Genomic DNA, 14,177 nt, shown 5'->3' with positions numbered 1-14,177 from the left:
TTGTATCTGAGTTAGGCTTGAATTTGTTTGTGTGGGGTCTTATCCGATCTGATTGGATTGCACATAAAACAAAGCTTTTCACTACACTTCGGTGCATGTGACCTAATGTAAACCTAAACCTAAGGGATGTGGACAAACATTTCAAAGTCATTTTTGATCCAAGGTTGCCAGCAGTCTTATTCAGTTTCAGTTCAATGATACTTTATTACCATATGTACAGTGAAATGCTTTGTTTTGCACACAGCCCACTAAAATCATAGCAAGACCTCACCTAGACAGTACACAAGTGTCACCACGTGTCTGGCTCTGACAAAGTTACAAAGGTTAACCAAACAGTCCTGCCTGCCGCCCCACATGGCAGCATCCCCCCCCCCCCCCCACCCCCCCGGCAGGTTCAGGAGGAAGAACATTGGTCCATGGCTGATAAAGAGTTTCTCTGGGCGCTCCAGTTTCCTCCCACACACTGAAGACACGCAGGTTTATAAGCTTGTAAAACATATTTTAGTTTACTTAGTATTTGACTGGTGAAGGTTTCTCCTTAATACTGAACGTACCGAAAAGCAGTCTGACAATTTTGAGACAGTGATAGGTCCAGAGAGGTAGTGGCAATTCACAGCTGGACGTTGCCAGCTCACTTGTTAAAACTGACATCACTTTTGGTTGATTTTGTGATGAAGCTGTATTGAGATGAAAAATAAGATGGGCCTAGCTAGGCATGGATCTTTTGGGGACACCAGATGCAAGTAGAGAAACTTATTAATGCACTCTCTTGCTAAAACTGGATAAATAAACACAGAAGTAGGTAGGATCCTATGCAGCCATTGCACAATCCAGACAAAGGACTCACGGCTACAAATCCTTAATTTGTAATTATGCGTCAGCTTGTCAATGCAACTATGATTTAAAATTCCATTTTATGCTAAATAAACCGTTTATTAAACCAAGTTATTTTCAATGATTCACATCAAATTGTCTTGAAATAAGTTACTGCCTCCGACTTGTGAATGCTATTAAGGGAAAGTAGCTTGGATGGAATAAAAGTAATAAAAAATGGCTGATATACCCTTGCTATACCTGCAGTAAAATGTATTTAATAACATAATTACATTGGTACAATTTAGTATTCAACATGATAAATATGGTAAATGTTCTCATCAATCTGCATAACATGCCCTTGGCAATGACAAGAATGTGGCACAGTTAAAAGTACCTCTGGAAAATAACATTTACAAAAGTTTACAGCCTTTTAAAAAAAAAATGGAAAATGGAAAATGTTGATGTGTTGTGACAAAAACATTTTGAAGAAACATTTGATATAGGTTATATTCTGTCCTTGGGGATTAATGTATGGGAAGGCACCAAGGGAATTTGTCCCAAAGCATATACCATTTTAGTGTGTCAATGATAACTGCAACAGGCATGGTTTTGTTCTCTCTTTTATTGGCCTTGGTTTCTGACATTGTAAAAACTTCTGCTCAAGTTGTCCTTGCCATCGACACATTTTGAACATACATTTCACATCTAGTCCAGTACAGAAGTTTGTTTGATGTTTTCTTTAGCTATTTTAGTAATAGATTTTCTGTACCAAGGCTCGTGAGAAGTCTGGAATCTGAAGCACTATTACAATGTTTCCGTATCAACCTAGACTGTACCTTTCAGATCAAGTATTCACTGATTGTTCGTGGCAATTTGACATTATTTATACTTATTTGCAATTTTTTTCGTGATTAAAATGCTTCCTCACTTTAATATTCTGACATCTATTCAGTAGCACACGGGGATCTGAGAATATTATAATACACACACACATATATATATAACTATGGAAGGAACAAAATACATTAACTTTTTTGCTCATCTAAACTAACTGAGCTGAAAGGTTTGATACCATCTTCTCCTTGCTGGTTTCTCAGATTTGACTTTCCATATAGGTTCCTAGCTCACTCCCAAAGCCTATTCTCTAGATTATTTAATTACACCTTATGGTGTGCCTCAATCATTTCCGATTTACTGAAATCTGCTCTAAACACGAGTTTAAAACCAGATATTCCTCCCAGGTTGGCAGCATAGTGGCGCAGCGGTAGAGTTACTGCCTTACAGCACCAGAGTTGCTGCCTTACAGCACCAGAGTTGCTGCCTTACAGCACCAGAGTTGCTGCCTTACAGCACCAGAGAACTGGTTTCGATCCTGACCCTGCGTGCTCTCTGTATGGAGTTTGTATTTTCTCTGTGACTGCGTGGGTTTGATCCAGGTGCTCTGGTTTCCACATTCCAAAGATGTTAAGGTTTGTAGGTTAATTGGTTTCTATAAATTGCCCCTAGTGTGTAGGATAGAGCTACTGTAAGGGGGGTTACTGGCCAGCACGGATTCAACGGGCCAAAGGGCCTGCTTCCACGCTGTATCTCCAAACTAAACTAAACAAGGAACTGCAGATACTGGAATCTTATGTAGAACGCAAAGTGCTGGAGTAACTCAGCGGGTCAGGCAACATCTCTGGAGGACATGGATGAGCAATGTTTTGGGTTGAGACCCTTCTTCATTCTCCTAGGTGTTCAGTCTTGGGCACGAGACATGCTTTGTATATTTGTGTCAAGAGACAACCAATACCACTTTGATAATGGAAAATCCTGCCCACATTATGCAACTGATCAGAAATAGGATAGGAGTCATGTTGGAATGGTTGGAGTGAGAGAAGAGGATGATGGTGAGAGAAAGGGGGAAAGGGAAAATTAGAAAGTGAAGGAAACTGTTGAAAGGGAATCAAAAGGGTAGTGGAAATAGCTAGCTATTACAATGGACATAATCATCAATGACATAGGAAAGCAATGCGGAACAAGAATAGGTAGTTAAATTAACGAGGTAGCTCTGGATTATTAATCAAGCCACATGCTAACTGGCAATGGGACAAACAGATAAATAAATGTGGTTAAGATATTTTTGGGAATGAGGCTCCACTTCATGGGAAAGTGGCACCTGGACTGGTGGAAGGAGGACAAGCATTGCACCTCCAACGGCGAGATCAAAGGCCTCGGAAACATAAAAGGGTTGCAGGAAGGACTAAGAAAGAGAATAAAATGGTGCCGATATCTCCAACTCCTTTAAAGAGTTATGGTTTGGGGCAATTTCCTTGTAGCCTTTCCATACATTAATTTACAAGGAAACAAAAAAAAGAAAGAGGAAGATTCGGGTATAAATTATAAATTAAAAATAAGACTGCAAATGCAGAATTGAAAGAAGAGGTCAGAGTACAAAGTGAGAATGATAAAAACAAACTCAAAGTATGGGAAATAATCTGGAAGTAATAAAATATTAATCAACATAAAACAAACATGGTGAAAAGTACTATTTCAGTACAGGTTAGTCTTTTGGCAAAAGCACAAAGTCCCGTATAAGTTACATACATTTAGTACAACGTCTTTTACCACCAAAACTCATTTGCATATCACTGACAGACTCTCCTACAAACCTGCACAACTAGTTTTTATATTTTTCCTTTCAAATTTCCTTTTCAAACCAAAACCTTGAAAAAGGTTTCAAGAGCTCTATTGTCATGGACCTGGTCCAAAAATTACTTTAAAAAACATCCCAAACTGTTGTATAGTTATAGAAAATAACTGCAGATGCTGGTACAAATCGATTTATTCACAAAATGCTGGAGTAACTCAGCAGGTCAGGCAGCATCTCGGGAGAGAAGGAATGGGTGACGTTTCGGGTCGAGACCCTTCTCGACCCGAAACGTCACCCATTCCTTCTCTCCCGAGATGCTGCCTGACCTGCTGAGTTACTCCAGCATTTTGTGAATAAATAAATCTGTTGTATAGTTAGCTTGGGACAGTGTAGTTGGTGGCTTGATTTTAAAAGAAAAATCTTTGAAAACATTCCTATTATTTAATTTTTGCCTAAAAAGCTCCAGCCTAAATGTAGTGCAGTTAAGTTCCGAGTAGTGATAAGGGACAAGACAAGAGAAAATCCAACCACTTGCCTGTGACATTTAGCGAACATAATTGTGAACAAATCCCCCATCATCAGTGTCCTGTGTGTTATCTTTGACCAGTAACTGAACAGAACCAGTCTTATAAATATAAATGCTGAAAACATGCAGCACGTCAGAACTCCAACAAAGGTGTTGCAACTTAGTTTTGTTTATTGTCACATGTACCGAGCGAGGTACAGTGAAAAGCTAACCAGTCAACAGAAAGACAATACATGATTATAATCAAGCCATCCAGTGTACAGATACATGCTAAAGGGAATAATGTTTAGTGCAAGATAAAATCCAGTAAAGTCCAATTAAAGATAGTTCAAGGGTCTCCATTGAGGTAGATAGTAGCTCAGGACCACTCTCTAGTTGTTGATAGGACGAGTTGCCGGATAACAGCTGAGAAGAAACTGTCCCTGAATCTGGAGGTGTGTGTTTTTACACTTCGGTACCTCTTGCCTGATGGGAGAGGGGGAAACAGAGAGTGCCCGTCTGGGGTGAGACTCGTCTTTGATTATGCTGGTGGACTCGAGGGGCAGCGTGAAGTGTAAATGGAGTCAATGGAAGGGAGGTTGGTTTGTGAGATGGTCTGAGCCGCCCGCGTCCACAATTCTCTGCAATTTCTTGAATTGAAACATTAACTATTTTCCCCCTCCATAGATGGTGTTTGACATGTTGAGTGTTTCCAGCATCTTTTGTCTTTACTTAGAATTTACAGCACCTGCAGGATTTTTAAAAATATTTCAGCCCTATAAATACAGTGACTTTAAGATGGTGGGTTGGAAACGGGGTGTTTTGTTGTGTGTAGTTCATCTCCCAACTCCCTAATTTTCACAATACTTGTTGGGATCGCTAAAGCTCAGAAGGCGACTGATCCATTCATGAAAAAACACAGCCTGGCATCTCACTACTTCAAACATTCAACCGCTCACCACAGGCACAACATTGTCCACCGTGGACCATGGAGAAGATGCACAGCTGCTCCTCCTACAAGGTTTCCTCAACAGCACCCAAACCAGAGACGCCTTTCAATGCACATATTGGCATTATTGACTGGAACTGGTGTGCTCCATCTGAATCTTGCGTGGAGCACAAAGCACTGGATTAACTCAAGAGGTCAGTCAGCAGCTTTGGAAGACATGGATATACAGTGTTTCAGGTCAGGATCCTCCCTCAGAGTGATGGTAGTGGGGGGCGGGGGGGAGGGATTGAGGTGGATAAGATGTATGGATGGGACAAAGCCTGGCAAGTGATACAGATGAAGGGGGTTTTGATTAGCAGATGGATGGACAAAAGCTGGACATGAAAAGGTGGCAAAAAGTGACAAGAAGAGACAAATAAGAGACAAGGAGACAAAAGGGTGTCAGGCAAGGAGAGGAGTGAAATAGGAGTGAAATAGGAGTGAAATGTCAGGCCAGTGGTGGGAGGGGGGATTAGGTGGAAGTTCATGGGGAAGGAGGGGAGGAAGGGCCGGATAGTGGGAGAAATGGGTGTGCATTGGCTGTGGGGGGGGGGGGGAGGAGGGGACAGGTAAAGAGACCATTAAAAACAGAGAAAAAGTAAGGAAGTGACAGACTTGTTTACAAAAAACTATAAAGCAAACCTAAAGTTTAGTGATAGTAACTTATCTAAAACATGTTTAAATGGGACTATACAGGTTAATGGAATTTAGACACAAACCAAATGACTGTAAATCCATTGTAAAAGGAATGCTTGGGAAAACAGTTATGAATTGCAGTGCCACATGATTCTAATCAGATTGTTTAATGCTTGGTAACATATTTGAGACAAATGAAGAATAATACAGTAGGAGATGCAATTATATGGTCATAAGTCATAAGGTCATGTGATAGGACTAGAATTAGGCCATTCGGCCCATCAAGTCTACTCTGCCATTCAATCATGGCTGATCTATCTCTCCCTCCTAACCCCATACTCCTGGCTTCTCCCCATAACCTCTGACACCTGTACTAATCAAGAATCTATCTATCTCTGCTTTATCTCATTGCTTTGAGTAAATTAAACAAATACACAATTCCATAACAAATTCTAAACACAGGGATGCAAAACTGTCCTTTAGAAAACCTATTCCTATACTAAAATATACTTGGGAAAGCAGAGGTATATTTTCATTAGTTCTCCAGGGTCCAGTTCCTTATAATAGAAACATAGTTCTGCATTGTCCAGTAACTGAAAAGTAAAAAATACTGCTGATGCTGAAAAAGTTGAAATGAAACCAGAAAATTTGCTGATTATTTGCAACAATAGACAATAGACAATAGGTGCAGGGGTAGGCCATTCAGCCCTTTGAGCCAGCATCACCATTCAATGCGATCATGGCTGATCACTCTCAATCAGTACCCCGTTCCTGCCTTCTCCCCATACCCCCTCACTCCGCTATCCTTAAGAGCTCTATCCAGCTCTCTCTTGAAAGCATCCAACGAACTGGCCTCCACTGCCTTCTGAGGCAGAGAATTCCACACCTTCACCACTCTCTGACTGAAAAAGTTCTTCCTCATCTCCGTTCTAAATGGCCTACCCCTTATTCTTAAACTGTGGCCCCTTGTTCTGGACTCCCCCAACATTGGGAACATGTTTCCTGCCTCTAATGTGTCCAATCCCCTAATTATCTTATATGTTTCAATAAGATCCCCCCTCATCCTTCTAAATTCCAGTGTATACAAGCCCAATCGCTCCAGCCTTTCAACATACGACAGTCCCGCCATTCCGGGAATTAACCTAGTGAACCTACGCTGCACGCCCTCCATAGCAAGAATATCCTTCCTCAAATTTGGAGACCAAAACTGCACACAGTACTCCAGGTGCGGTCTCACCAGGGCCCGGTACAACTGTAGAAGGACCTCTTTCTCCATTTTCACTGACTTTTGTTGTTTAGATACAAATCCCAAATATTTTAAATAGATGCGAGTTTTGTATTTGGGTACAATGTTGCAATAGAAAATTGTGCGAGTTGTACGAAAGGTATAAATCAATTTCTTTTTGCTTGCTTTACGAAAATCCACAAAGTCATAGTTCCTTGGAATGTCAAACAACAGGGACTTTAGCTATCCAACCATGACATTTAACAGCACTGCAATTTTTAAGTCTCTTGTTCTGGCGATCACAATAACAAGAAATTTAAATATGACTAATTACAAAATGACTGGATGTAAAGATTACAGCCAGGCAAGTGATTCCCGTCCTAACTCCCTTATTATCTTTCCACTTTCCAAAAGTCAGAATTGTCTTTGAGGCCTTATTTAAAGTATTGCGTTCAGTTCTGGGCACCATGTTATAGAAAATACGTTGTCAAGCTCGAATGGGTACAGAGAAGATTTACGAGGATGTTGCCAGGGCTAGAGGCTCTGAGCTACAGGGAAAGGTTGAGTATGCTGGGACTCTATTCCTTGGAGCACAGGAGGATGAGGGTGATCTTATTGAGGTGTATAAAATCATGAGAGGAATAGATCGGGTAGACACATCGGGTAGATCGAGTCTCTTGCCCAGAGTGGGTGAATCAAGGACAAGAGGACATAGGTTTAAGGTGAAGGGGAAAAGAGTTTATAGAAATCTGAGGGGTAACTTATTCACACAAAGGATGGTGGGTGTATGGAACAAGCTGCCAGAGGAGATATTTGAGGCTGGGACTGTCCAAACATTTAAGAAACAGTGAGACAGGTACATGGATAGGACAGGTTTGGAGGGATATGGACCAAACTCAGGCAGGTGGATCTAGTGTAGCTGGGTCATGTTGGCTGGTGTGGGCAAGTTGATCCGAAGGGCCTGTTTCCACACTGTATCACTCCTTTACTGTGTCTTTGAATACTCCTCATTTATGTGGATGAGTTCAATGCCAAAAGCATTTAAAAAACTGAATGCTGAATACCAATAAGGACAGAGTATTTTGCTTGATTGGCAATCTATTTAAATCGCTTGAAACATCCATTGTTCTCACCAACGGTGCATTGTTCCAACTTCTCTCAGATTGTATGTACTTTGCAGTCATGGTGCATGGACCACAGAGGGAATTAATTCAACACAAAGTACTGGAGTAACTCAGTGGGTCAAGCAGCATTTGTGGAGGGAATCATTTTTTAAGATGGTGGATGCCAATCAAGCATTGCAATATCTTGTCAAGGCACCTTCTGAAAACATACCCTCGAACACCATGAAGGACACCAAGCGCTGGAACTCCATCTCCTCTGAATCACACTCCTTTCTGACTGGGACATACATCACAACTTCTTCACCATTAGTGGGCAAGATCCTTCTCTAAAACCGCTGGGTTCACCACACATACAGCAGTGGTTCAAAAGGCAGATCACCACCACCTTCTTGAGAACAACCAAGGATGGGTAATAAATACTGGTCTTGATGACAACACCCACAATTGTGAAGGGAGGCAGAGAGAAGTAAATAATCACAGTCATAATATTACAATATCTGATAATATTCAAACTTCTTCAATTCTTAACATTTTACTGACCTTTGGCAAAATATTCTCTGTTGGGACCAATCAGCGTGCTGTAGGGATACCCGTAGTAAGCGAGTGTGTAGGGGTCACAGGAGTAGATGACATTTGGTTGAGGAGTTTCGGTTGGTCCACCTTTTGCTGCCTTCTGGTAACGACTGTACTGCTCTTTGTCCACAGGCTTGGCCAGGGTCACCTCGATGTAGGAACCTTCGAGGTCAGTTCCATTTAATTTCTCCATGGCTAGAACTGCATCATCCCGCGTGGTGAAATGAACAAAAGCGTAATCGCGAATTTTCTTTACTCGTTCCACGCAACCAGGGTTGAAGTGGCTGAAGACTTTTTTAATCGTTTCCTCCATGGTTTCAATCATCAGATTTCTCACGTACAGAATCTTGACGGTTTCCATCACATCTTCGTCAACGTCGATCTCTGGCTCAGCCCAGTCAACTGCAATCTGATGACCCCACAGCTGGATTCTTCCAGGCATCAGTTTCCTGCGTGCCATGGCAGCAGCACGGTGACTTTCATACTCGACAAACGCAAACCCTCGGTTTTTCATCTTGTCTGCTGCACTGGCATAGACGATCACGTCTAGCACTCCCTCTGTTACTTTGGAAATCTCTTCTAAAATCTCTTCTCTTTTCTTCATTTTTGGGATGCCCCCGATGAAAAGTCTACAGTTGTCCACACTGCTGCAAACACCCAGCAACCTGCCTGGACGGATCTCGTAGTTATTAAGCTCTCGGACAGCTCTTTTGGCCTCGTGCTTGGCTGTGAACATGACAAAGGCATAGCCACGGTTTTTACCGTCAAAGTCCATCATCAAGCGCATCTCGTACATCCGTCCCACTGACTCAAAAATGGGAACCAGCTCATCTTCGTAAACATCGCGAGGAATTTTCCCAATAAAGACCTCGCAGCCGCGGGGAGGAGGATGGCCTTCCCACCCTGGAGGAGGCCCACCATACTTGCGTTGGCCATTCTCTTGAACCATCGTGTAGCCTGTACGCTCCATTAGTGCAAGCAGGGTGGCCTCATTAGCGGCACCAGCAACTCCTTCAATGGCTTTAGTTGAAGACATGTTGCAGGATTCTGTGCTCATCATGGTGTTGGAGTCTTCAGCTGTCATTCTGTCAAAACCATTCAAGTTGTGCTCGGACCTAAAAAGACAAGAACCTTCAGTTAGCTTTGTGACAGTGAAAGAACACACTGCTCCTTATAAAACAACTATTGCAAACCCAGAGTACTTCAATGTGCTCACCACTGAAATGCAGGGAAACACAGCAACCAAACTATCATGGGTTTCGTCCGGGTGCCTCGGTTTCCTCCCACACCCCAAAGATGTGCACGTTTGTAGGTTAATTGGCCTCCGTAACTGGCCCCCAGTATTTTAGGAGCGGATTAGAAAGTAGGATAACATAGAAGCAGAGGTAGATAGATTCTTGATTAGTACAGGTGTCAGAGGTTATGGGGAGAAGGCAGGAGAATGGGGTTAGGAGGGAGAGATAGATCAGCCATGATTGAATGGCATAGTAGACTTGATGGGCTGAATGGCTTAATTCTGCTCCTATAATTTATAATTTATGACCCAAGTAAAGAATTTCACTGTGACTTTGTCACATGTGACAATAAAGTATTCAATTTAATTCAAATTCAACTTGTGTGAATGGGTGATCGATGGTCGGTGTGGACTCTGTGGGCTGAAGGGCCTATTTCCAAGCTGCATCTCTAAACTAAAACTACATTAAAGCAAATAATCAGAATTAAAATAACATGTACAGCAACTCGATGAAGAGATATGCAATGTAGATAGAATGGCTAGTTGCTATAGAGTTCTTCCAATGTGCCAACTTGCTTAATTGATTTTTATAAATTACCCCACTGTTAGCACAGCAAACGTTTAAAAAAAAAAAGCCATCTGTGACAAAATAGAGCAGGTATATGGAGGTATATTGTAAACAAAACATTTGCAGCTAAAGAAGGGAATTGTTGTATTTACATGCTCCCCTCATTACGTGGTCTAATACAACACTAGGCCTTGGTCCTCAGCTAATGAGTGTCCATAACAGGAAGACGACACAATTGCCTTGTGTTCTGTTCAGGGAACGAGTGCAGTGATGCATAATGTTTGTGGAACATAATGTGACACAAGGTATAACTTTGATTAAATCTGGACAGAGAAGCAATTTTGATTTTGATTTTGATTTACCCATTGAGGAGAGGCTTGCCTTCCCATTTCACACTAACTTCTGTGGATGTAATAAAAAGAGAAAAGGCATCTGTATGGTCCATTCTTAGCAGGGCCATAAAAGTGAAAGCTCATTAACCCCCGCCCGACATGAAAGGTTGCCTGCACAGTTTCTCCAGAGAAGATGCCCGACATGCTGAGTTACTGCAGCACTGTATTTTGTAAACCAGCATCGGCAATTCCTTGTGTCTCCACCACACGTTCTAACCGAGTTTTGTGTGAAATCCAATGATTATGCCGATATTCCGACCAGAGATTAGTTTAATTGAAAATACAAAATAAATATGAAATTATGCATTCAGCAATTAGGTTTTTTGGCCTCATCACTGAAGCTACCCCCAAAGAGTCGAGTACTTCAGTTCCCACTGGCCTAATGCGATTTTGAATCTGGTGGAAACAAAATGGTGACTGTGGCATCAAGTCATGAGTAGAATTAGATGGAATAGCCAATCAAATAAATTTGCACAGACAGCTAAACAGGAAGTCAAAGCACATTGTTTTTTTAACCTTTTTAGTTTGAATTGAAAAGAGATTAAGATGCATACATAGAATTAAGGTGTAAACTGAAATATGAAACACAGCCATTTAATGCCATGGGCCTGTTGTTGATGATCCTGCTTCGTCTGGATTTATCTCTGCCTAAACCAAAAGACTGACTTTGCTAAATCAGAGGATCCCGGGATCCAGCAATAAGATCCCACCCTGAGAAATGCCAACAGTTTGGAGTGGAACCACCGCCTGTTCTCAGCAAAAACCATGCTATTTGTGAATGTATAAAAGACATGGAGGGACTTGTGCACAGCTATTCAGTAGGAATTACAACTTATGGCGGTGTCAAAAACACAAGTTACACCTCATTCAATAATCCCCAATACTTCTGATAAATTTATAACAAGAATAACATCCAACAAGTTGCAAAATATATCAAATTACTAACTACATCTGTGATCATAGGAACAGCTTTGAAGGTAGAGGTCATTAAAGCAACCTCCGAATTTCTGTGTTTAATTATACATATGGGCGTGTGAAGTTGAGTATAGCTTTACTCAAATGCAAAGGCTGATAGGTTTGTCACCAGAACAACACCAATTATAGGCCAAAATATTTGTCTGCTTTAAACCTTGTTTTGGATGGGACTCAAACTATCTATTAAAAGGAGGAAAACCAATGTTGAGGAAAAGTGTGCCATGGAGAAAAATAAAATCCTTTTGACATTTTGGAAGAAACCTCAAATAAAAACACTGAAAATACCGTGGTAAAGTGATTATCCTAGGTATTACATTGTTCAGATTTAAACACTTTTGTTCTTGATCACCCAAATCAAATTAGCCACTTAAAGCAAATACTATATCATATGCAACAGATAATGTTACCTGCAATTAGTTTAATGCATTGGTGGTTTAAACAATAATTGAAAGCCATGCAGTCCACATTGCTTTAGCAACACAAGAAACTAACAAGAAATCTGAAGAGTTTTTGTCTGTTGAGCAAACTATCAGTTTTGAAACTCAGGAGGTTGAATAACACCAAATTTGATATGTTAACCGTTTGCTTCATGTATAATACAGTGCCAAAAGGTTAAAAAACAAATTTAAACCACAGACAAATTAAAGTATTTGTGGAGCTTGATTTTAATTTACATTTTTAAGATCAGTATCATCTACCATGATACTTAATATAAAGCATATATCTTCAAAATCCTGAACTCTAAAACTGGGTGTTACCAAGTCCTGCAGGGGGTAACATTGTGTTCTTTGTGCACACACAATAGTCTGGGAAAGGAATAATAGAGAAGGCCAGTTTTAATGCTTCTACCTGCAGTATGAGAGTTTTTGAAGGTTATGCACGTTTAGCTAACCAGCAGAGGTCAGTAATATAGCTCTATCAAACAAATCCTAACTACATTTCATATAGAGAAAAACAGATGAAATGGAACAAATAACATGCGCTACATTATTCACATGCGCTGCAGAAGTCTCAGGCTCTGTTAGAGTCACAGTGTAGTAAAATACATTTGGTCAGATTGGCAGTAGCTAACAGCAGCTCTCATTGACAACTATATTGTATTCACTGTGGAAACTGTATTATTGTTCGGTGAGGACAGTATTGGCTTGGTTTGACAATTATTTTTACATTGCAGACACTCAAAAACATCAGCTTTCAATAAACAACTGATAAAATGAACACATGATTACATTTTCCACTGCACCAAGATAAAATAAATACTGATGATCAGGCTGTTTGGAGACTTCGCTGAAATTCAGGATAGCTTCAAGTCATGTGGCTGACAGTCATTCGCTCAAATGAGCCTTGATAAGATGGTGCTCATTTTATTCTAAATGACACATGACCCCAAATATCCACAATATAAACAGTTAAGCTCTCTCAGATATACAAAGTACAAATGCATCATTGGTGGGGAACTAAAGAAAATCTTGAAACATGTGAATTAATAAAATGAAAATCAACAACAGCTATAAATTTTGGTCTCCCACAAATTCCTTGGACAGCTGACATCAGTTCTTTACACATGAGAGTTGAGTCACAGGATTAGATGTCTATTGGAAGGTGAGAGAACATCAGCAGAACCTCCCTCTTATGCGATGTAGGTTTCCCGTTTAGAATTGTCACCTTTACATAGAACTGAATGGAACTTATCAAAGAGTGTTATTAGCTCAGGGGCTGCATGAACTTTGTGCATTTAAATGGTTTTCTACCAATGATAGGATATTGTGGTCTTACAATGGTTACTTATGTGCACATAAAAGTACTACCAATGAGTTATTGCAACACTCTTGGTTACATAGTCACAAATGTTAATACCAGAGCAATTTCTGTCTCATCAATGAAATCAAAATTTTCCTCTCACAAATCCAGCTCCCCCATCCACTTTCATCTGTTCAAAGATGGTTTCTCAGTTCTCAAAACTTTTCACAGTAATTCCTGGCATAAAGTCACATTCATCAAAACTCAACCTGAGAGGACCCAACCCCTATATGGTAGTGAGACTCTCATTTGCTGATGTCATGTGGTAGGACATCACATGATCAGATGTCATGTGACATGAACATCACATGATCAACCCTTCAAGAATATCTCCAACTAGAGTTAGCAACTGGTAAGTGAAATTGCCTTAAGTCTGTTGATGCTTATTGTTTATATTATATAAAGGCTACCATTAATGCATCACTGTATTTCTATATTCCTGCATTTGTATCAATAAAAAGAGCAAGCTGCATCAAACATTTCTTCTTCACTATCATCATCAAAGCTGGAAAGTGTATAATTTGATTACTGCAGCTTATTTACATTTTATAAATGATTGTAGAGTAAAATTTAATTATAGGAAATAATGGGATTGTTTCAACTCCATAAAATAGGCAAATAGCAGCTGAACAAAGGCAAGGACTGTTACACTGCTTCTGACCCAGCAGAAGAAATGTTTCCTGGGCCCCATGAACGACATGTATTATTC

At 40.5% G+C, this 14,177-nt stretch overlaps 1 protein-coding gene across 10 annotated transcripts in view; it reads right to left on the bottom strand.

Moving 5' to 3' along the window:
• The window catches only part of rbm47 (RNA binding motif protein 47), a 190,473-nt gene that overhangs the window by 15,631 nt on the left and 160,665 nt on the right, over positions 1-14,177 (bottom strand). For all 10 annotated transcript variants that reach the window (XM_078399596.1, XM_078399580.1, XM_078399542.1 and 7 more), the window contains one exon: positions 8,467-9,614. In XM_078399596.1, coding sequence (XP_078255722.1) covers positions 8,467-9,583 — 1,117 coding nt within the window. In that variant the 5' untranslated portion in view covers positions 9,584-9,614. The remainder of the gene's footprint in view (positions 1-8,466; positions 9,615-14,177) is intronic.

This window comes from Rhinoraja longicauda, chromosome 1 (genome assembly GCF_053455715.1).
Source record: "Rhinoraja longicauda isolate Sanriku21f chromosome 1, sRhiLon1.1, whole genome shotgun sequence".
In the NCBI taxonomy this organism is placed as follows: Eukaryota; Metazoa; Chordata; class Chondrichthyes; order Rajiformes; family Arhynchobatidae; genus Rhinoraja; species Rhinoraja longicauda.
This window is presented reverse-complemented; position numbering and strand designations above follow the sequence as displayed.